The sequence below is a fragment of the Bubalus kerabau genome, chromosome 5 (assembly GCF_029407905.1).
Source record: "Bubalus kerabau isolate K-KA32 ecotype Philippines breed swamp buffalo chromosome 5, PCC_UOA_SB_1v2, whole genome shotgun sequence".
In the NCBI taxonomy this organism is placed as follows: Eukaryota; Metazoa; Chordata; class Mammalia; order Artiodactyla; family Bovidae; genus Bubalus; species Bubalus kerabau.
In genome coordinates, this window is record NC_073628.1 from 109,503,966 (window position 1) to 109,525,767 (window position 21,802).

A 21,802-nucleotide genomic window follows, 5' to 3' on the forward strand; every position below is an offset into this window, starting at 1 on the left:
TAGTTCTTCTCTGTATTCTTGCCACCTCTTCATAATATCTATTTGAAGCTGTTTTAATTCTGGAACATTTTTATTATTTTGACCAAATATCCCCCCAAACTGAAGTTTTCTAATTTCCCATCCAATATCTGGAAACAATAATTTCTTCCTTGTCTCACACCCTTGGCATAACACACCCTAATAGTAAAACTCAATCAATGTTCCTGGAGTGAATCAATGGTTGAGTCTGTGGCTCTCCTCCCCCCCATTTAAACCCTCCTGAATGATATTGGATTCAATCAATTCAACTGGTTATAGGCAAAAATCCAATCAGGATTAATCTGATGGACAGTCTGGAATCTAATCAGTCACCACTTTCTGGTTGGCTGTTTGTAGTTGGGCAAGGGGGAAGATGTTATTAAAAAGGCCTTTAAAAGTCTCAGGCACCAAAGAAAAGATGCAGAAACTTCACCTTCTGGAGTTACTATCTGGGATCTCATCCAGTCTTAGGACTGAGCCCACCCTGACAACCACATCAGAGTTGGTAAGTTACTGGCCTTAGTTAAGGACCCTCTTACCTTATCTATGGTCAGCTGGTCTTGAATTGTGTCATATAGCTCAGGATGGCAGGGAGAGATTTTTTTAGTTAGTCTTTATCCATGTTTTTTTTTTTTTTTGGCTGTGCTATATCTCCATTAGCTTCATTTGCTCAGGTTTTCTCTAGTTGCACCCATCAGGGGTTACTCTTGATTGCAGCGCACAAGCTTTTCAGTGCATTGGCTTCTCTTATTTCAGAGCATAGGCTGGAGATGCATGGGCTTCAGTAACTGCAGCATGTGGGCTCGGTAGTTATGGCACACTGACTCAGTTGCTCTGCAGCATGTGGAATCTTCTTGGACCAGGGATCGAACCCGTGTCCCCTGTATTGGCAGATGGATCCCCATCTGCTGCACCTTGTTAGTGGTAAAGAACCTGCCTGCCAATGCAGGAGACATAATGAGATGAGGGTTCAATCCCTGGGTTGGGAAGACCCTCTGGAGAAGGGAATGGCAACCCAGTCTAGTATTCTTGCCTGGGGAATCCCATGAACAGAGGATCCTGGTGAGCTACTGACAGCCCGTGGGGTTGCAAAGAGTCGGACATGACTGAAGCAACTTAGCACACATGCATGAGCCACTTGGGAGGCCCCTAGTTAGTTCTTTGCTGATGAACAAATTTAACATTTTGGTTTTGCCTCTCAGTGTAGTTTTGCCTCTTTCTCAACATTTTGATTTCTCTTTCTGTTTATATCATTTCAATTACCTTAAACAAGCAGATTTTCCTCTTAATAAAAACAGCTGCTTGGAGTTTTATTCCTTGACATTTAAAATATGTAGTTTGTGCAAATGGAATTCATTTTAGGGGTCTGTCCTTCATCTTTTCCAACTCAAGTAACTGTGGGAATTGAGGATGGAGGTTGAGTTGTGTCACATGATGCTCCTATTCAGTAGTTTTAGGGCCCTAAGAGGAGAAGACAATGGCAACCCACTCCAAGACTCTTGCTTGGAAAATCCCATGGATGGAGGAGCCTGGTAGGCTGCAGTCCATGGGATCGCTAAGAGTCAGCACGACTGAGCGACTTCACTTTCACTTTTCACTTTCATGCATTGGACAAGGAAATGGCAACCCACTTCAGTATTCTTGCTTGGAGAATCCCAGGGACAGGGGAGCCTGGTGGGCTGCCATCTATGGGGTTGCACAAAGTCGGACACGACTGAAGCGACTTAGCAGCAGCAGCAGGACCCTAAGAAAGCATTAGAGTTTTCACCAAAATAATTAGGGTCAGCCTTCAGGCTTGGGGTATCCACTTCCCAGTTCATCATAATAAAGCAAAGCAGTGAATGGAAATGGATGGGCAAGTGGTTGGGCTTCTTCCTCCTTAGTATTTATGAGATTCTTGCTCTGGTCCCTGTAGAGGCAGCATTATGGATTTTCACCCATGAAAACTAGAGTAAAATTCTGATAAATTGGGAGTCTTCTGGGCTTCCTTGGTGGCTCAGATGGTAAAGAATCTCCCTGTAATGCTGGAGACCAGGGTTTGATCCCTGAGTTTTCCAGCCCCATGGGAGCAGTGGGTATGGCTATGAGTTGGTTCCTCTGAAGAGTGGGACTACCAATGACAGGGTGCTCATGCTTGCCTGAGAAATAAGCCTTCTTCCCTGCAAGTTTCCACAGGATTCTTTTTGAGCAGAGACAGAATGAGTACCTGGAATCCACCCAGACTCCTGGACAAAGCAGTGATGAGCCTCCTCAGTGATGAGGCCTTGGCCATTTCTGCTCTGGAGTATCTGCCCATCGAACTCTTCCCCCCACTCTTCACGGAAGCCTTCTATGGGAGTTGCAGAGAGACACTGAAGGCCATGGTGCAAGCTTGGCCCTTTGTCCGCCTGCCTCTGGGGGGACTGATGGAGATGCCTCACCTGGGAACCTTACAAGCAGTGCTGGATGGACTTGATGTCCTGCTTTCCCAGAAGGATCAACCCAGGTGAGTCTGATTGAAGTAGACTGGTAGAGTCAGGGGAGTCTTTGAAGAGACAGCTGAGGTCAGAGTGTGAATGGCCAAGGGATAGACCAGAGGCTTCTGATGATGCCAATGAGGAAGTACAGAGACTTAGCCATTGCTCAACACACTCTGGGAAATGTTTTCAGGAAGTGTAGGAGTGCCTAAGATGCAAGGGAACCTGAAAGTACACTCTCTGCCTCCTTCTGCTGCTGAGGCTGCTAAGTCACTTCAGTCGTGTCCGACCCTGTACGACCCCATAGACGGGAGCCCACCAGGCTCCCCCGTCCATGGGATTTTCCAGGCAAGGGTACTGGAGTGGGGTGCCATTGCCTTCTCCAAGGCATGAAAGTGAAAAGTGAAGTCGCTCAGTCGTGTCCGACTCTGTGCGACCCCATGGACTGCAGCCCACCAGGCTCCTCCATCCATGGGATTTTCCAGGCAAGAGTACTGGAGTGGGTGCCATCGCCTTCTCTGCTGCCTCCTCCTAGTGATGCTTAAGGAAGGTGTAGAAGTGGATAAAAGGAAAGATGGAAGGGGAAGAGGAGATGCAGGAAACTGAGGCAGAGAGGGAAGAAGAGGGAAATGTCGAGAATGTGAAGTAAAAGCTCAGGTGGGATGTCTGAGTATCGCCTAAATTCTGAGGCTGTGGTTTTATTTTCGTGGATCTTAAAACCATCTCTACCAATCTACTCTTCCCCCCACAGGAGGTGCAAACTGCAAGTCCTGGATCTAAGAAATACTGGCCAGGACTTCTGGAGAATGTGGTTGGGATCCAGTGTCCAGGTGTCCTCAAGCTCATTAGAAGAACCAGTGGCTAAAAAGAGGCCAAGAACACATCAGACTTTGGCTCCCTTGGAGGTGTTCATAGAACTTCACATCAATGGAAGGACCATGGATGGATTCCTCGCCTGCCTCATGAGATGGGTGGAGGAGAGGAAAGCTTCCATACACCTGTGCTGTAAGAAACTAAAGATAGAGTCAATGCCCAGAGACAGTATTATGAAGATCCTGAGCATGGTGCAGCTGGACTGTGTTAAGGAGGTGCGAGTAAATTGTACCTGGCGGCTGTCCAGCCTGGCTGTGTTTGCTCCTCTCCTGGGCCAGATGAGCAATGTGCAGAAACTCCTTCTCTCTCACACAGACGTATCCACACTTGAAGATCAGGAGGAGCAGCATGTTGTCCAAATTACTTCTCAGTTCCTCAGGCTGCACTACCTCCAGGATCTCTTTCTGGAATCTACCTTCTTCCTGGAAGGATGCCTGGACCAGATGCTCAGGTGAGTGTGCACCATTGGCGAGGTAACAGTGAACACAACTCACCACCCACCACCCCTCCAGGCACAGAACTCAGTTTCATTGGTATCTGAGTTGGGGAAGCTTGCACTCTTAGAGCCCAGGGGCCAGGGCAGGGAAAACAGAGGATAGGGTATCAAAGGAGAATTTCTCTAGAATTTTTGTGCTGTTGTTCAGTCGTTCAGTCATGTACAACTCTTTGTGACCCCATGGACTGCAGCACACCATGCTTCCCTGTCCTTCACTATCTCCTGGAGTTTGCTCAAACTCATGTCCATTAGGTCGATGATGCCATCCAACCATTTCATCCTCTGTCACCCCCTTCTCCTCAAAATTTTCATAGCCCTCCAAATTACAGTAGGGCTATTAGATATAGGCTTGCAGTATTTCTTTATCTACATCAGAAGAAAGGTCGGGGTAGGGGGACATGCAGAGGTTGAGGCACAGTGGCTGGCAAAGTTTAGAAGCAAGGAGCAAAATCTCCTACTTGATGTTTTGTGCCTAGGCCCTGGGGAAAGAGTTCAGGCACCCCAGGAGGGGAATGACAAAGCCCTGCCACAGAAGCCTCAGGTGCACTGACTGGGAGAAGGTGCTAAAGGGTCAAGAACACAGGCCATGCACAGACTATTCAAAAAAAAAAGCAAAACTTTTTTTATTGGTCAAAAAAAAAACAAAAAACCCTCTAAAATGTCAAGCATACTATCTCCTTTGCTGCTCTATTCTGAACTGTAGTTTCACATAACCACCCAAATCAAGGTAGGTGTTCAAGCTGGATAGAGGCTCTGGAAAGGGACACCTTGTAGGTAGCTATAGACTAAGTTTTAGGATCTAGTGGTTGGGTATATGATTTCTTCCTTAAGGAGGGATATCTTAATTTCGATGGCTTGAAAATAGGTAAGAGAAGGGGAAATTAAAGAGGGAAAACTCCATGTTTGAACATTTCTAAACCAAAGCTCTGTGCTTAACACTTTTGTGATAACAATAAGCTTGTCTCAAATTCCCTGTCTGTAAAAGGCTTTTTGATCCAGATAAGATAATTGATATATGGGAAATGCATGATTCTGGAGGTGATAGTAGTAGAATAGGAGCCAAAGGGATCATAAAAGCTGGTAGATAGTTTGCAGATAATGCAGGGATGTAAGTGAGACCCTGCAAACTGCCATCTTCATGGGATGTTGTGGGGCCTTGCCCAGACTGGTCCTCTATGCATGTCATCCAGAAGCCTCACCTGGCTTCTGGGTATGCCTGGGGCCCAAGCATGGGTGGAAGGAAGTCTGAGTAGGAAGCATTTTAAGTATGTCTCTTACTATTAACATTCAGTGATGCCCATTGTTGATTGAGACAAGATGTCAGGCTCTGCTGTGAGCTTGTTCTAGTCCATTCTATGATCTTCATTCATACTCATAAAGAAGTGGAATGTATTGTACTCTACTACATAGATGAGAAAAGAGAGTTTTCTAGGTTCTGTGAACTTGATCCAGACATACTGTGAAGGTTAAAGGACTCAGGCTTAAATGAGACTGGGAATTCTGGGTAATGACCATTATCAGATGGACACACCAACCTTGGTCTTGTCTCTCACCTTGAGGTCACCTTCCACCCCAGTTTTTAAGACATTATAATTCTACTTCTCCCCAGGTGCCTGACAAACCCCTTGGACACCCTTGGAATAACTCACTGCCTCCTTACGAATTCAGACTTGATCCATCTTTCCCAGTGTCCGAATATCAGTCAGCTAAAGGGCCTGAATCTGAGTGGTGTCACCCTGACCTACTCTAGTCCTGAGCTCCTTCCAGGTCTGCTGGAGAAAGTTGCAGCCACCCTCCAGGAGCTGTACTTAGATCAGTGTGGGATCATGGATTCGCAACTCGAGGCCATCCTGCCTCCCCTGAGCCACTGCTTCCAGCTTAATTTCTTCAGCATATGTGGAAACTTCCTCTCCATGGCCATCATGGATAAGATGCTCCGACACACCTTGGCGCTGCCCAGTTTATGTCAAGAACTCTACCCTGTCCCTCAGGAGAGTTTCAGCTCTCTGGGAATCCTCCAAATGGGGAGACTTGCTCAGTGTCGAGCTGAACTGCTTGAGATTCTGAAGGACTTGGGACGTCCCAGGACCATTTGGATTAGTTCCAGCCCCTGTCCTCACTGTGGAGAGGACACATTCAATCATCCTGAGCCCATAACATACGGCAGTAACACCTCTGCCTAGTTGGGTGCATCGATCAGAAGCTTTCTTCTGAGCATTTGGAACCTGAAATCTATGATACTGGTACTTTGTGAAGGGAAAAGAGACCCATGGTTTCAGACATTTGCTCAGTGTGAATGTAAAAAGGAAAAGTGATCCTGCAGGGGTGCAGGACTGCAGAGGGAATAGCTGATGCTGAGCAGTAATGGAAATTTGTGTACATGTGTCCTACAGAGTAAGAATTATAAACCTAAATTTCTGAAGGTGGATTCAAGCTTGTGACCCACATGTTGGAGCTATCCCTGGGTAGATGATTGTAAAGAAATAATCAGAGATAAAGAGACTGCTCAGTGTAAACCAATTGCTGCCCTCCATGTATCCTCTTTTTTTTTTTCCCCTCACTTTACATTGCAGGAATCTCCAGATGCAGATTAAAAAAAAATTCAGAATTTCTGAAACTACCATTTTCACCCATTCTTTATTCTGTCTGAGGCATATCTCCAGAGTTTGCTCAGATTCATGTCCACTGAGTCAGTGATGCTATTTAGCCATCTCATCCTCTTCCACCACCTTCTCCTTTTCCCTTCAGTCTTTCCCAGCATCAGAGTCTTTTTCCAATAAGTCAGCTCTTCACAACAGGTGGCCAAAGTATTGGAGCTTCAGCTTCAGCATCAGTCCTTCCAATGAATGTTCAGGGTTGATTTCCTTTAGGACTGACTTGTTTGATCTCCTTGAAATTCAAGGGACTCTCAAGAGTCTTCTTCAGCACCACAGTTTGAAAGCATCAGTTCTTTGGTGCTCAACCTTCTTTATGGTCCAACTCGCACATCAATACATGACTACTGGAAAAACCATATCTTTGACTATACAGACCCTTGTTGGCAAAGTAATGTATCTGCCTTTTAGTACCCTGTCCTAGTTTGCCATAGCTTTCCTTCCAAGGAGCAAGTGTCTTTTAATTTCATGGCTGTAGTCACTGTCCACAGTGATTTTGGAGCCCAAGAAAATAAAGTCTGTCAGTGTTTCCACTTTTTCCCCATCTATTTGCATGATGTGATGGAACCTGATGCTATGATCTTAGTTTTTTGAATGTTGAGACTTAAGGGACATCTCTTACCTCCTTACATATTCCTATGTTTGTTCAATGGCTAATACATACAAGGGTGAACATACCCAGTGTCCAATAAGCCATTAGAATGAAGATTTCTTTGCAGGGCCCTGACTGCTGACTCACACCATGACCTTAGACATGAGTAGTCCCCATGTTTCTCCTCGTGGATCTGTAAGTTTCACTTCTTGGCACGTCTGTGTGTTGGGAAATGGCTTTTCTGCACAAGGCATTGCTCACAGTTCTGGAAGTGGTCATCTGCACTGCAGATAAGCTGAGCCTCTGCATCTCACTAGCCAGTTACCCCAGTGGGTAATAGTCCTTGAATTATTCTAGTTGGAGCTGTGAAGTTATACAAATTTCTCTGAACAAAAAAACTAAAACTATATGGGCATGTAACGTGGGTTTTTTTATTTCTCATTAAAAATTACATCCTTTGGGGGCTAGGTTATATTAATGAAAGCATGACTTTCATAACACCTTCTGTATCTCCCCATTAAGGAAGATGAGCATAGCATGTTTCAACACCAGATATCAGGATTTATACAAAACATCTTTCAGTTTCCTTGCCTGCGGTAAGACATTTTAGTTGTTAGGGTTCTCCTGAGTAACCACTATTGTACAGCTGATTGTTGAACCATGTGTCAGTGAAGGGTGCTACTCCTACTCAGCTGAAAATCTCCATATAATTTATAGTCTACCCTCCATATCCTCATTTCCACATCCTTATTTTCCCCAACTAGATCCTGTAAAATGACATTTACTCTTGAAAAATGTTTGCGTGTAAGTCAACTGAGCATTTCAAATCAGTGTTTTCCAGGGTCACCTGTTATACATATAGGAAGACTTCCATCATGGTAATGGGCTTGCCTGGTTACACAGTCTGCTGTCTGTAACCTAGACAACCTGCAAAGCCAGTACTACAACCCAGGCTGAGGGTTAAAGCTCAAAACTAGGTAAGCTGATGGTGTTAGTCCAAGCCTGAGGCCAAAAATCTAAGAAGCAGGGAACCACCATTTAAATTTCATAGCATGGAGGCTTGAGAGCCAGAAGCTTCAATGTTTGTGGGTAAGAAGAAAGAGAGGAGAAAATTTGCCCTCCTTGCTTCATTTAGAACCCAAGGACTGCGAGATTCCCACTCACAATGGCGAGGGCAGATCTCTTCACTCAGTCCTTTCCAATGCTTATTTCTTCCAGAAACACCTTCAAACATAACTCATGTTTTACCAGCACTTTTTTTTACATAGGAACATTTACACAAGAAAATGTACCATCATAATGACCCTAAAGAGATGGCATTCACAGAAAAACTGTCTGCTGGACTGGTGTTGCTGATTCGAGGTCGGGGGTGGGGGGATATAGGAATGGGGGACCTTAGGCAAGAGGTCAGTTTTTCTGGTGTGCGTGTGTGTGTGTGTGTGTGTGTGTAAAGGAAGACAATGATACAAACTTAGATTCTGGGATTTTCTAGGATTCAATGAGATGAAGCACTTGAGAGCTTGGCATCCAACCTGGCATATAGTAAGACACTAATTAAATGGGTCTTTCCCTACTTTTCCCCTCCTTGCCACATGTAAGTTATTTCAATGTCTTTTTATGTTTCATGTTACCTGAATAAACCAGACATTATTTATTCATTCACCTACTGAAAGACATCTTAATTGCTTCCTTGCCACTACACTCTGTGGTCGCACAAATTAACAGCAAGCCTGATGAGCAGTAAAAGTTTATAACTTCCTGAAAATCTTTAAAGTCAGTTTATAGTGAAATGTTATTTTGGACTGAAATGCAAACCTGGGGAATGTCAACTTTAGCTGGCTATCAATAACACAAATAAGTTGGATATGGAAGAAATAACACTTGTGGTCAATACAGTGCACAATGTAAACTGTATATGCACCTGTAACAAGACAGGACCCTAGGGGGCATTCCTGGAGCTGATCCCCAACCAAGTTCTCCTCCTGCCTCTTGTTTGTAGAGAACCTTTAGGCTCCTATGAACCTGTAACAAGACAGGACCCTAGGGGACATTCCTGGAGCTGATCCCCCACCAAGTTCTCCTTCTGCCTCTTGTTTGTAGAGAACCTTTAGGCTCCTATGAACCTGTAACAAGACAGGACCCTATGGGGCATTCCTGGAGCTGATCCCCCACCAAGTTCTCCTCCTGCCTCTTGTTTGTAGAGAACCTTTAGGCTTCTAGGTCTTCCTCAAGTTCCAAAGAATAAATATAAACAGAAAATATGAGAAAATGGGGAAACGGGGGGAAACAATCAAGCAACAGACAATAGTTTAGCCATTAATCAAATTCAAGGACCTTGAAAACCTCTTGAAGGGCTACAGATAATATTCTGAGCCATATTCTCGAGCTGTTTGTAGACACTGAAACCCCCACCAGGTGGAAGAAGTTAACAGCATGCTGACCAGAAGCAAGTAGACCATAGACCAATTGGAAGAAGAAGGTTGATGAAGTTGGCTTCCAATTATATCATCACCAACTAATCAGAAGATTGCCCAGGAGCTGCTCCCCACAGCACTCTCCCTCACTCTGTCTTCAAAAGTCTTTTCCTGAAAGTCGTCCGGAAATGTTGCCCTTTTGAGCAACTGGTTGTCCCTGTTCTTTGTTTAGTGACTGTAATAAATTCTGCACTTTTCTCTGCCATCCCCATGTTAGTATATTAGCTTCACTGCATTGTGTGAGCAAGCAGGTTTGATTCAGTAACTAAGGACAACTTCTTTTGTTTCCCATGCTTTTGTTGGTTATGCCCAAGGAAGACAGGGCGATATTCTCATTGTAAAAATCCCAATGATACAGACAGAATAAACCTTTCCACCATACTTCCTCCTCATCCAAGGCCCTTCTCTAGTTTGCACCTCCTGTGGGGAAACAGTAGATGGGGTGTAATGGTTTAAGATTCACATAGAATGAAATCACAGACTCAGAATTTTAGGCAACACTCAGACTTCCCATGTGTGCTTTTATTTCACATTCCTAACATCACCTTCTGCTTGGCCCTCTTCTTCTCTCTCTGCCTCACCTTCCTCCATCTCCTTTTGCCCTTCCATTTTCTCTGGTGTTCTACTTCTAGTGCCCTTAGGCATCCCTGAGAGGAGGCTGGGACATGTACTTGCAGGTTCCCTTGCATCTTAGGCACTCTTGCACTTTGGAAAGCATTTCTCAAAGTGAACTGAGCAATAGCCAAGGCCTCTGAGCTTCTTCTTTGGCATCTTCAGAAACCTCTGGTCCATCCCTTGGCCAGCCACTCTTATGACACCAGCTGTCTCTTCAGGATGTCTAGGACCTTACCAGGATACTTGGATCAGACTCACCTGGGGCGATCCTTCTGGGCAAGCAGGAAGCCAAGCCCATCCAACACTGCTTGTAGGTTCCCTAGTGAAACATCTGCATCACACCCCTCCTCTCGCAAAGGCAGGCAGACATAGGGCCAGGCTTGCACCATGGCCTTCAAGGTCTCACTGTGTCTCCAAAGGAGGTTGAAATAAACAGTGGTGAGAAGAGCTCTATGGGCAGATACTCCAAAGTGGAGATGGCTGAGGCCTCGTCCCTCAGCAGGCTCATTGCTGTCAGGTCCAGGAGTCTGAGACCATTCCAGACACTCGTGCTGACCCTGCTCTAAAAAGAATCCCATGAATATTTGCAGGGAATAAGTCATCCTTCTCAGGCTGAGTATGACCTTCATGTGTATGACCTTCTCCTCAACCTTTAGAGGAAGCAAATCAGGGCCATAGTCATTGCTCTGGCAGTGGTGGAAGAGCCTTTGTTTACACAAATTATATTCTGGGCTCTGTTGGCACAATAACATAGGTTCACCGGTTCTGGCACCATAAGTAATGTCTTGCAAGTATCATGGAGATGGAAACATCAACCACTACCCTATTCATTTTTTTCCACATCTTTGCTTAATCATGCCTTACTTGGAAGTGGGTACTATGAGCGTAAAACAATCTATTTGGGGGGAAAACTCTCAGACTATACTTAGACCCCTAATCTGTGGGAATAGGAAGGTCATGTGAACCAACAGGGCCTCCATCCTCAGTTCCCACAATCAACCTAGCTGGGAAAGATTAAGGAGATACCACCAAAATGAATGCTATTTGTCCTCAAACTAATTTTTTTTAAATGTCAGGAAATAAAATTCCAATTTTTTTTTTATTAAAAAGTAACTCTGGTAGGTTAAAGTGTTTTAAAATGATATACATCAAATTACAGATCAAGATGTTTGCTGTTAAAAGCAAAGCTACACTTACAGGCAAAACCAAAACCTTAAATCTATTCACTGAAAAGGAATAAAAAGGAAAATCTCCCTGCCATACCTAACTCCATGCCATCATTCAAGACCAGGTTACCACAGGGGAAAGCTCGGTGTCCTTAATTGAAACTGTTATCTTACCAGCTCTGCTGTGGCTGGCAGGATATGCAGACCTCTGTTCTGTTGGAGAACCCAGGCAGTGACTACAGAGCAAGAAAATTCTGCATCTCTTCCTTGGTAACAAAGACCTTTCTAGACCTTTCTAATCACATTTTCCATCTTTTCAACTACTACCTTCCAATCAGAAAGTCATACCTAATTGTATTCTAGACTGTCTATCAGGTTAATCATGATTGTATCTTTGTCTTTACTCAGATGAATTGACAGAATCACATATTCATTCAAAAAAGAGAAAGTATGGGTGGAGGGCATGACAGTCAAGGAATCATTCCTGGATTTGCTCTACAAACACTGATTGAGTTTTTCTAATAGGAACACTCTGTAGCCCTAGGTGTGAGACAGGAAGAGTTTAGTATCTTCCTTAAGGAGACTAATAATAAAAATAAATAAATAAAACTAAAAGCATTATTATTGGGGATTTTTTGACAGATCAAAATAATCAAAATGTCTCAGAATTAGAACAACTTGCTAAAGACAATGGTTTCTTTCTCCTTAAAATCTGAATATAAACAAGTCCTTGTATCAAGTTGCCACCTGTTATGTGGGCAACATAGCAGATCATGAACCAATCAAGAAGCAAGAGAAAAGCAATTGGGGATATGGTTGGCTTTAAGTCATGGCTTCTCTGAAGGAAGAAGATTATGGCTTCTCTCAGCTCATAATCACAGTGACAAGTAAGGATGGCAGCTGAGGAGAATGCAGCTGAGTATATCTAAAAGTACCCAGTGAATGACCCAAACAGTGTGAAATTTTTTTTTCCTATTAGGTAGGATCAAGATTAAAATTTTTTCTCTGAATGGAGACTAGAAATTTAAAGGGAGTAACTAAGAGGAGACAGTGTTAATCTTTAAGCTCTTTACTTTCCAGAATGATGGGATCAGCTCAGCAAATTGGCTTAAAAACACTAAATCTGAGAGTGTGAGTGGAGAGTGAGGCACCCAGACCTGGGAACTCAGACATTTCCAAGTCTGAGGGCCACTGAGGGTGGACACTGTGGTCTCTTTGGAAACTTGGAGCCAGGGGAGAAACTAACGTGGGTCAGTTGCAAATAACCTTGTCCTCGATGTGGCAGCTGTTCAACCTCTTCACGGATCACTTCTTGTCATGGCAAAGGGGCTTGCATAACTCATGAAGCTATGAGTCATGCAATACAGGGCCACCCAAGATGGACAGGTCACAGTGAAGAGTTCTGACAAAATGTGATCCACTGGAGGAGGGAGTGGCAAACCACCCCAGGATACTTGCCATGAGAACCTCATGAACTGTATAAAAAGACAAAAAGATATGATGCTGAAGATGAGTCCCCCAGGTCAGAAGGTGTCAAATTTGCTACTGGGGAAGACAGAAGGACAACTACTAACACACTCAGAAAGAATGAAGGGTCTGAGCCAAAGCAGAAATGACCTTCAGTTGTGGATATGCCTGGTGATGAAAATAAAATCCGATGCTGCAAAGAACAATATTGCATAGGAACCTAGAATGTTAGGTCCATGAATCAAGGTAAATTGGATGTGGTCAAGCAGGAGATGATAAGAATAAATATAGGCATCTTAGGAATCAGACAACTAAAATGGATGGGAATGAGTGAATTTAATTCAGATGACCATTATATCTACTACCGGAGAAGGCAATGGCACCCCACTCCAGTACTCTTGCCTGGAAAATCCTGTGGACGGAGGAGCCTGGTAGGCTGCAGTCCATGGGGTCGCTAAGAGTCGGCATGACTGAGCAACTTCACTTTCACTTTTCACTTTCATGCATTGGAGAAGGAAATGGCAACCCACTCCAGTGTTCTTGCCTGGAGAATCCCAGGGATGAGGGAGCCTGGTGGGCTGCCGTCTATGGGGTCGCACAGAGTCGGACACGACTGAAGTGACTTAGCAGCAGTAGCAGCATATCTACTACTGTGGGCAAAAATCCCATAGAAGAAATGCAGTAGCCCTCATAACCAACAGAAGAGTCCAAAATGCAATATTTGGGTGAACCTCAAAAATAACAGAATGATCTCAGTTCATTTCCAAGGCAAGCCATTCAATATCACAGTAATTCCCATCTCTGTCTCTACCACTGATGCCAAAGAAGCTGAAGGTGATCAGTTCTGTGAAGATCTAGAAGAGCTAGAACTAACATCAAAAAAATAAAAGATATTCTATTCTTCATTGGGGATTGGAATGCAAAAGTAGGTAGTCAAGAGATACCTGTAGTAACAGGAAAGCTTGGCCATGGAGAACAAAATGAAGCAGGGCAAAGGTTAACTTAATTCTGCCAAGAGAATGCACTGGTCATAGCAAACACCCTTTTTCAACAACACGAGATGACTTTACACATGGACATCACCAAATGGTCAATACCAAAATCAAATTGATTACATTCTATGTAGCCAAAGATAGCGAAGCTGTATACAGTCAGCAAAGACAAAACCTGGAGCTGACTGTGGCTCAGATCTTCAACTTCTCATAGCAAATTTCTGGCTTAAACTAAAGAAAGCAGGGAAAACCATTAGGTCAGCCAGGTATGATTTAAATCAAATCCCCTATGGATATGCAGTGGAGGTGATGAATAGATTCAAGGGATTAGATCTAGTAAACAGTGTGCCTGAAGATTATGGACAGAGGTCCGTAATACTGTACAGGAGGCAGCGAACAAACCATACCAAAGAAATAGAAAAGCAAGAAGGCAAAGTGTTTATCTGAGGAGGCTTTACAAATAGCTGAAGAAAGAAGAGAAGTGAAAGGCTAGGGAGAAAGGGAAAGATAAATCCAACTGAATGCAGAATTCCTAAGAACAGCAAAGAGAGATAAGAAGGTCTTCTTTAATGAACAATGTATAAAAATAGAGGGAAACAACGGAAAGGGAAAGACTAGATATCTGTTTGGGAAGATCAGAAATATCAAGGGAATATTTCACCTAAAGATGGGCACAATAAAGGACAGAAGTGGTAAAGGTCTAGTAGACGCTGAAGAGATCAAGAAGAGATGGAAAGAATACATGGAAGAACTGTACAAAAAAGATCCTAACGACCTGCTCCCTTAAGGAAAGCTATAGCAAAACATAATACATTAAAAAGCAGAGACACCGCTTTTCTGACAAAGGTCCATATAATCAAAACTATGGTTTTTCCAGTAGTCATGTACGGATGTGAGAGCTGGACCATAAATAAAGCTGAGCTCCAAAGAATTGAAGATTTCAGACTGTGGTGCTGGAGAAGACTCTTAAGACTCTCTTGAACTGCAAGGAGATCAAACCAGTCAATCCAAAAGGAAATCAACCCTGAATATTCATTGGAACTACTGTCACTGAAGATGAAACTCCAAACTTTGGCCACCTGATGCACAAGCCAACACACTGGAAAAGAGCCTGATGCTGGGAAAGATTGAAAGTAAAAGGAGAAGGGGGTGGTAGAGGATGGGATGGGTGGATAGCATCATCATTGGCTCACATGAATGTGAACCAATTCCAGGAGACAGTGGAGGAGAGAGGGGGTTCTCGTGCTGCAGTCCATGGGGTCACAAAGAGTCAGACATGACTTATGACAGAACTACAACAACAAAAGGTATCCCGCCTCACCTGTCAAGCTCCCTTTCATTGTTCAAGTAAATTGCCTACCCTGCAAGCATTCCCTAGCTTAGACAGTACATTACAAGACTTCTTCCTCCACCTCTCTAGATAACTCGTCTGACATACAGGTCACTATAGCAATAATTCTTTAAGTTTTGTTTTTTTCAGATCATGGATCTAGGCTTTCCCAGTCCAAACCAGTCAAAACCATGGAACTTTCAAGTGGGCCTGCATAAGTGTACAGTAGATGGTTTTTTTGTCTTTTTGTTTTTTTTTTTCCCCAGAAGAAAGCCAAAAACTCCATCCACAGATCACACTAATGCCACCATCTTCTGAACATGTATTCCATAAAAAAGCATGTAACTCAGATGCACCTGCACAAAGCAGTGATTTCCTCACCTTTTTTCCTGCCTTCAATCACCTTGCCCTGTCCCTTTGAGCTCCTTATACTCTGCACCCATAAATATCCCTACTCACCTGCCTTTGAAGTGATAGGGCTCAGATTTCTCATGTTTCCTCATGATTGCCTTGTAAATAACCCCTTTATCAGCTTCAAATTTCAGAATTTAGCATTTGGCTTGCTGGACTTCCCTGGTAGCTCAGATGGTAATGAATCCATCTGCAATGCAGGAGACCCTGGTTCGATTCTTACATAGTGAAGATCTGCTGGAGAAGGGATAGGCTACCCACTCCAGTATTCTTGGGCTTCCCTGGTGGCTCAGCTGGTAAAGAATCCACGTACAATGCAGGAGACCTGGGTTCAATCCCTGGGTTGGGAAGATCCCCTGGAGAAGGGAAAGGCTACCCACTCCAGTATTCTGGCCTGGGGAATTCCATGGACTTTATAGTCCATGGGGTCACAAAGAGTTAGACACAACTGAGTGACTTTCACTTCACTTGCTGACCGCCATATTGAGTATGCTCCATTTTGTCTATTAACTTATGAACAACGAAAGAAAGAAGCAGAGAGGTAAGAGACCCTCCAGACAGAATGAAGAATGTGCAGGAATGGTAAGGTTTTGGATCATATACAACTCAGTGCCTTTTTTAAAAATCACTAACTGGAGATTGCTGAGGTATAAACTGAAAAAGAGAGTAATAGATCATGGAAGGCAGCAGTCAGTTTTCAATGAGGGTCTCTATTTCTAACAATTGCTTTACAAATATCTACCCAGGGAAAATTTTAACATGTGGGTATCAAACCTGTATCCAGCTCCAGAAACTGAGGTTCATATTTGATTGTATAAACACATATTCCCAAAAGTTCTGTCACATCCCAGAGCCTACATTTCACCTTGCAACCCTGCACCTCCGCTGTATCAGCTTTCCATTTCCCATTCACATTGAGCTGATGTCTGAAATCATGGGTTGGTTTACTTTCATGATGCATCTATTGCCTAGATTTTAGTTTCCAAATGCCCAGAGGAAAGCTTTGACAGATGTATCCAACTAGGCAGATGTATAACAGTGGTACAGAAAGTGCTCCTCAGAATAGAATGTTTTATTGCCCCAGAGAAGACATTGGGCTGGAGCTAAGCCAGATGGCCCTTGGAAATCCTAAATCCCGCATAATCTGAATGAGTTTATCCCGAAGTTGGGCCAGTCAGCACAGGTGGAGGGCTCCATGAGGGCTGTAACTCTCCTGAGAGGCAGGATAAAACTCCTCACTTAAGTTGATCAACCCAGTGGTGTGACTCAGCAGCTTCTCCTTGATGGCCATAGAGAGAACATTCCCACACAGACTGAAGGTCCTGAGTTGGGAACAGCAGATCAGAACAGACAGGATGGACTCAAGTTGGGACTCTGTGATCCCACACTGCTCTAAGTTCAGTTCCTGGAGGGTGGCTGCATCTTGCTCCGGAAGAACGTGGAGGATCTCAATACTAAAGTTGATCATGGTGACACCACTCAGATCCAGGCCTTTGAGCTGATGAATGTTTGGGTGCTGCAACAGATGGGTCAGGTCTGATTCTGTAAGCCAGCACTTAGTTATTGCCAAGTGGTCCAAGGGGGTCCTCAGGCATCTGGGGAGAGAACCAGCAATTAGATCTGAGAAACCAGGAAGGCAGCTGAGCTAAAGTTGTCAGATAGGTGATTGGCCCAAAGTCAAGGTCGTACTAACAGCCTTCTGAAGGTCAGTACCCAGAATGACCAGTCTAATTTTAGCCTGACATTCCATCTCCACATCACCTGTAAACCATCTGCAGTTCTGTATGATCTCTGGCTTCTGCTCTACTTCCATCCTCTTAGAATCATGCATTTCTTAAATATTAACTAACTTACCTGGAGCAAAAGACAACATTTTAGGGACTAGTAATTTGAAATAAGTTCACTGTGTTCAGAAACCTTGTGAGCACAGAGCTCTTCTGTCTCTCTCCCTCACTTTTTCTTTTTTTTTCTGGCTGTACCACATGTGAAGTTTATGCAATCTTACTTCCCCCATGAGGGATCAAACCTGGACATTCAGCCTTGAAAGAATAGAGTCCTAACCGTGGACAGCCAGGAAATTTCCAAGAAATTCTCTTAAAATTGCTTAGGTCTGAGGTGATTTTCCTTCTTTAATGCTCTCTTCACTTACCTGTTTTCCTAATTCATCTGACATAAGATTTCCCTTCTTAAGGAAGAACTCATGTCCACCCTCACTGGATCAAAACCCCATCCTTAGCTTTCTAATATGGCAGTGGTTTAGTTGCTAAGTCGTGTCTGACTCTTGCAACCCCATGGACTGTAACCTGCCAGGCTCCTCTGTCCATGGGATTCTCCAGGTAAGAATACTGGAGTGGGTTGCCATTTCCTTTTCCAGGGGATCTTCCCGACCCAGGGATTAAACCTAGGTCTCCTGCATTGCAGGCTGATTCTTTACCTACTGGGCTATGAGGGAAAACCTAGTATGGTGTCCCTGCTTGTTCTTCTACCTTAATTTCAGAGGTGAGGTGATACCACAGCTCAGGAGAAAGTAGCTAGGGACCCTGTGTACCTGGCATGTCAGTGATATGTTCACTGTTACCCAGCCAGCGGTCCACACTCACCTGAGCATCTGGTCCAGGCAGCCTTCAAGGAAGGAGTGAGAATCCAGGTAGAGATACTGGAGATGTTGCAGCTTGAGAAACTCAGAGGTAAGTTGGACAACTTGCTGCTGCTACTCCTGCACTGTGGGCTCTTTGGGAACTTGGAGCCAGAGAAGATAAAAACCTGGCTCAGTCCCAAATAACCCTGTCATCCAAAGGCAAGTGCTACCAGGAAAGGTTTTCTTTAAGTTTCTTTTTCTTTTCTCACTGAGGACACTTTGCAGATGACAAATTTTCCCAGCCATATTTCAGGGGTCTTAGAAGTCAAATAAACCATAATTTCAAAGGACGCTTTTCAAGTATATTTAGATCACTACTGTTTCCTCAGACCTAGCTAAGTTCCACACAGATTCTGATCAAGGTGACACCTTAGGCACAGAAATAAAAATTCTTGTTTTCTCTTCATAAATAACAACAACTTTTCTACACTAAATACAGAAGTTCTTATTGGTGTTTAATGTTCTACCACATTCAGGGGTGACTCCTACTTTGGGATACATCATATAAAGATTTCTTTGAAATTTAAGGTCATGCATAAAGGGAGACCATTTATTCTATAAGAATTTTCCATGCATCTCACCCACCCGTTATTTGATACCTGAACAATTCTTATACACCTGTGGCCACCAAAGTGAAGACACTCTGAAGAAGCTCTACAGTAAAAATTAAACACAACAATCTTATGTAACTATGCTTCAATAGTTTTTAAAAAAAAAAACAAAACTTGGGGCTTCTGTGATGGTCCAGTGGTTAAGAATAATCTTACAATGCAGGGATACTGGTTCAATCCCTGGCCCAGGAAGATCTTGCCTGCCACAGGGCAACAGCTACTGAATCTGAACTCTGGAGCCTCTGAGTTCCAACTACTGAGCGCATGGGCAACAACAACCTAAACCTGTGCACCCTAGAGCCTGTGCTCCTAGACAAGAGTAGTCACCACAGTGAGAAGCCCGATCACCACAACCAAGAGCAAGCCCTGTTTGCCACAACTAGGGAAAGCCCACACAGCAATGAATACCTAGCACAGCCAAAAATAGGAATCAGTCAATCAACCAGAAAAGAATTCTCTGAAGAAAACTCGTGGGCTAATATGAGAAACTCCAACAGTGGCCGGACTCCAAGTTGGTCATTGTCAGGTATGTGGGAATCTGAGGGATATTCAGAACCTTTCCTGCCTGAGTAGTCATCAGCTGTGGAAGTTGTGCCAAAGAAAATTATAGACAGACACAGCTTTAAGTCTGAAGGCAAATTTTATTCAGCCCCATGACAATAGTGGGCCAAATGGGGTTCTTTTGACATTCCAAATTTGATAGTTTTGCACACACAGTTAGGAAAAGCCAACTTGATAAAATACTTTTTCCAGAATTCTAACCTTAAAGAAACAAAAGTCCTTTTAGGAGTAACTTGCATTCATCTCCCTATTTCTTTGAGATATAATTGTTCTACCTGATCTTAGGTGGTTTATTTCCCCTGACTATTGATATCTTGCTCACTGCCATTAGGAAGGTACACATATGTTGCACATCTGACAATCAGTCAAATAGACTGGAATTCTGAGCAGCCTTTTGGCTGTGCCAACTTTCAAAGACCTTTGTCATCTCAATCTTTGTTTCACCAACTTGTATAAAAAGGACTTTTTTCTTTCTTAGACCATTTTGTGGGAGGAAGCTTTCTAGAGCTTGTGAAGGATACATCATCTGCACTGTCTTGTGGAATGCCTGTTGCATCTTTATCGGTGTAAATTGTTATTAAAATACTACTCATCAATAAATCCTTAAATTGGAGAAAATTCTAAATTGGAAAATTTTAGAGAATTTTTAAAATTTTAATTAACTTTTGAGAATATGCATTTTACTTTTGTACAAATGATATTGTGTTTCAAGATTCCATTAGTTGCAAAGAATATGATCTCACTTTCTTTTTAAAATTGTATTTTAATTTGGAGAATAATTTCTTTTCTTTTTTTTTTTGGTGTTTCTGCATTTTTTTTCTTTTTTAAATTTTTTTTAAATTTAAATTTATTTATTTTAATTGGAGGCTAATTACTTTACAATATTGTATTGGTTTTGCCATACATCAACATGAATCCACTATGGGTGTACACGTGTTCCCCATACTGAACCCCCCTCCCACCTCTCTCCCCATACCATCCCTCTGGGTCATGCCAGTGCACCAGCCCCAAGCATCCTGTATTCTGCATCGAACCTGGACTGGTGATTCGTTTCTTATATGATATTATACATGTTTCAATGCCATTCTCCCTAATCATCCCACCCTCTCCCTCTCCCATGGAGTCCAAAAGACTGTTCTATACCTGTGTCTCTTTTGCTGTCTCGCGTACAGGGTTATAATGATAACCCTGTATTAACATAATAATTTCTTTACAATGTTGTGCTGGTTTCTGTACAGCAACATGAATCAGCCATAAACATACATATATTCCCTCCCTCTTGAACCTACCTCCCACCCCTAGAGAACTTTTATTAAAAGCCACTTTGGGACATATATTAAAAAAAAAAAAAAGAAAGTGGAGAAAAATGCATCCATGTAATAACTAACCTTTGTACCTTATTTTAAAACAAATGAACAAATCAAAAACTGGTTTGGAAAGCATTATTTATGCTCCCAACTTCAGCTCAATGGTACTTACACATGCTAATAATAAACTTTGCTTTCCACAAAACTTTTCTTTTTACCTGCAACAAATTCATAACCTATGCCTTTGTAAACGAAGATGAAGCATTTATCTTTTTCTTTCTACCTGATTCCTGCAGAATTTGGCTTCTCCAGCAGGCTCCTCTGTGAACTTGATGAATTACTGACACCAGATGACAACTCATTTTACTAGTCATTCTTTAATTTGTCCTAACTTGTTTTCAAATTATTTATGTCTTGTGTCTCTCCTCACTGTGTTACATCTCCTCACATTACACTAATGAATTTATAAATGTAATGAGCTATATATCTTATAGCCCATCTACTGTATAAAATTAGTGTCTCCTGCAATACCCAATGGAAACCCAGGCTTCAGACATAGCTAAATATCTTAAGGCCATCAATTGTATCTACAACCATATAGAGAATATAATAGTGCAACTCTAGATATGAGAAGAGGGAACAAGAGGAAATATTTTCTGCATCATAATTGACTAGTAAAACAGGAGATTCAGAGAATTTTAATAAATATGTTATAATGGATCTGCAGCTGATTGAAGCAGACAGTGGGGAGCTGAGGAAACAGATGGATAAGTATAAGTTATATGTTGTATATTACAGCTATTTTATTATACAACCTGATATGCTAATGTCAAAACATGCTATACTAATCTTCCTCAATAAGGAAGACCAATAAGTGTTATGGGAATAAAATGAAACTTTTATTGACATGAACTAGCGTTCAAAAGATATACTTTTGAAACGTAGTATAAACATAATAAAACCATGTTTCATGCCTGTATGATTTTAGAATTTTTCTCATAGGAACATGCATATCAGTTCCCACCCATGACAGAGATGTATTGTTGAGGACCACTGAGTATGTTTCCTTTGTTGTTTGTATTAACCCACAGAACTAAGTAAAGAAAGTGAAAGGGAAAATATAACTAGGGAATGATGGAGT

At 42.8% G+C, this 21,802-nt stretch overlaps 1 protein-coding gene across 1 annotated transcript; it reads left to right on the forward strand.

Moving 5' to 3' along the window:
- The first annotated feature begins 366 nt into the window (after positions 1–366).
- LOC129653216 (PRAME family member 27-like) lies at positions 367–6,363 on the forward strand. The gene is made up of 4 exons (XM_055582666.1): positions 367–523; positions 2,185–2,503; positions 3,226–3,798; positions 5,453–6,363. Exons 2-4 carry the CDS (start codon positions 2,217–2,219, stop codon positions 6,024–6,026), a joined length of 1,434 nt encoding a protein of 477 aa, XP_055438641.1. The 5' UTR covers positions 367–523; positions 2,185–2,216; the 3' UTR covers positions 6,027–6,363.
- Positions 6,364–21,802: the final 15,439 nt, after the last annotated feature.

Coding starts and splice junctions, on each gene's coding strand:
- LOC129653216 (XM_055582666.1), top strand. CDS start 2,217: ATGAGTACCTGGAATCCACCCAGACTCCTGGACAAAGCAGTGATGAGC. Junction 2,504..3,225: donor TCCCAGAAGGATCAACCCAG/GTGAGTCTGATT, acceptor TTCCCCCCACAG/GAGGTGCAAACTGCAAGTCC. Junction 3,799..5,452: donor TGCCTGGACCAGATGCTCAG/GTGAGTGTGCAC, acceptor ACTTCTCCCCAG/GTGCCTGACAAACCCCTTGG.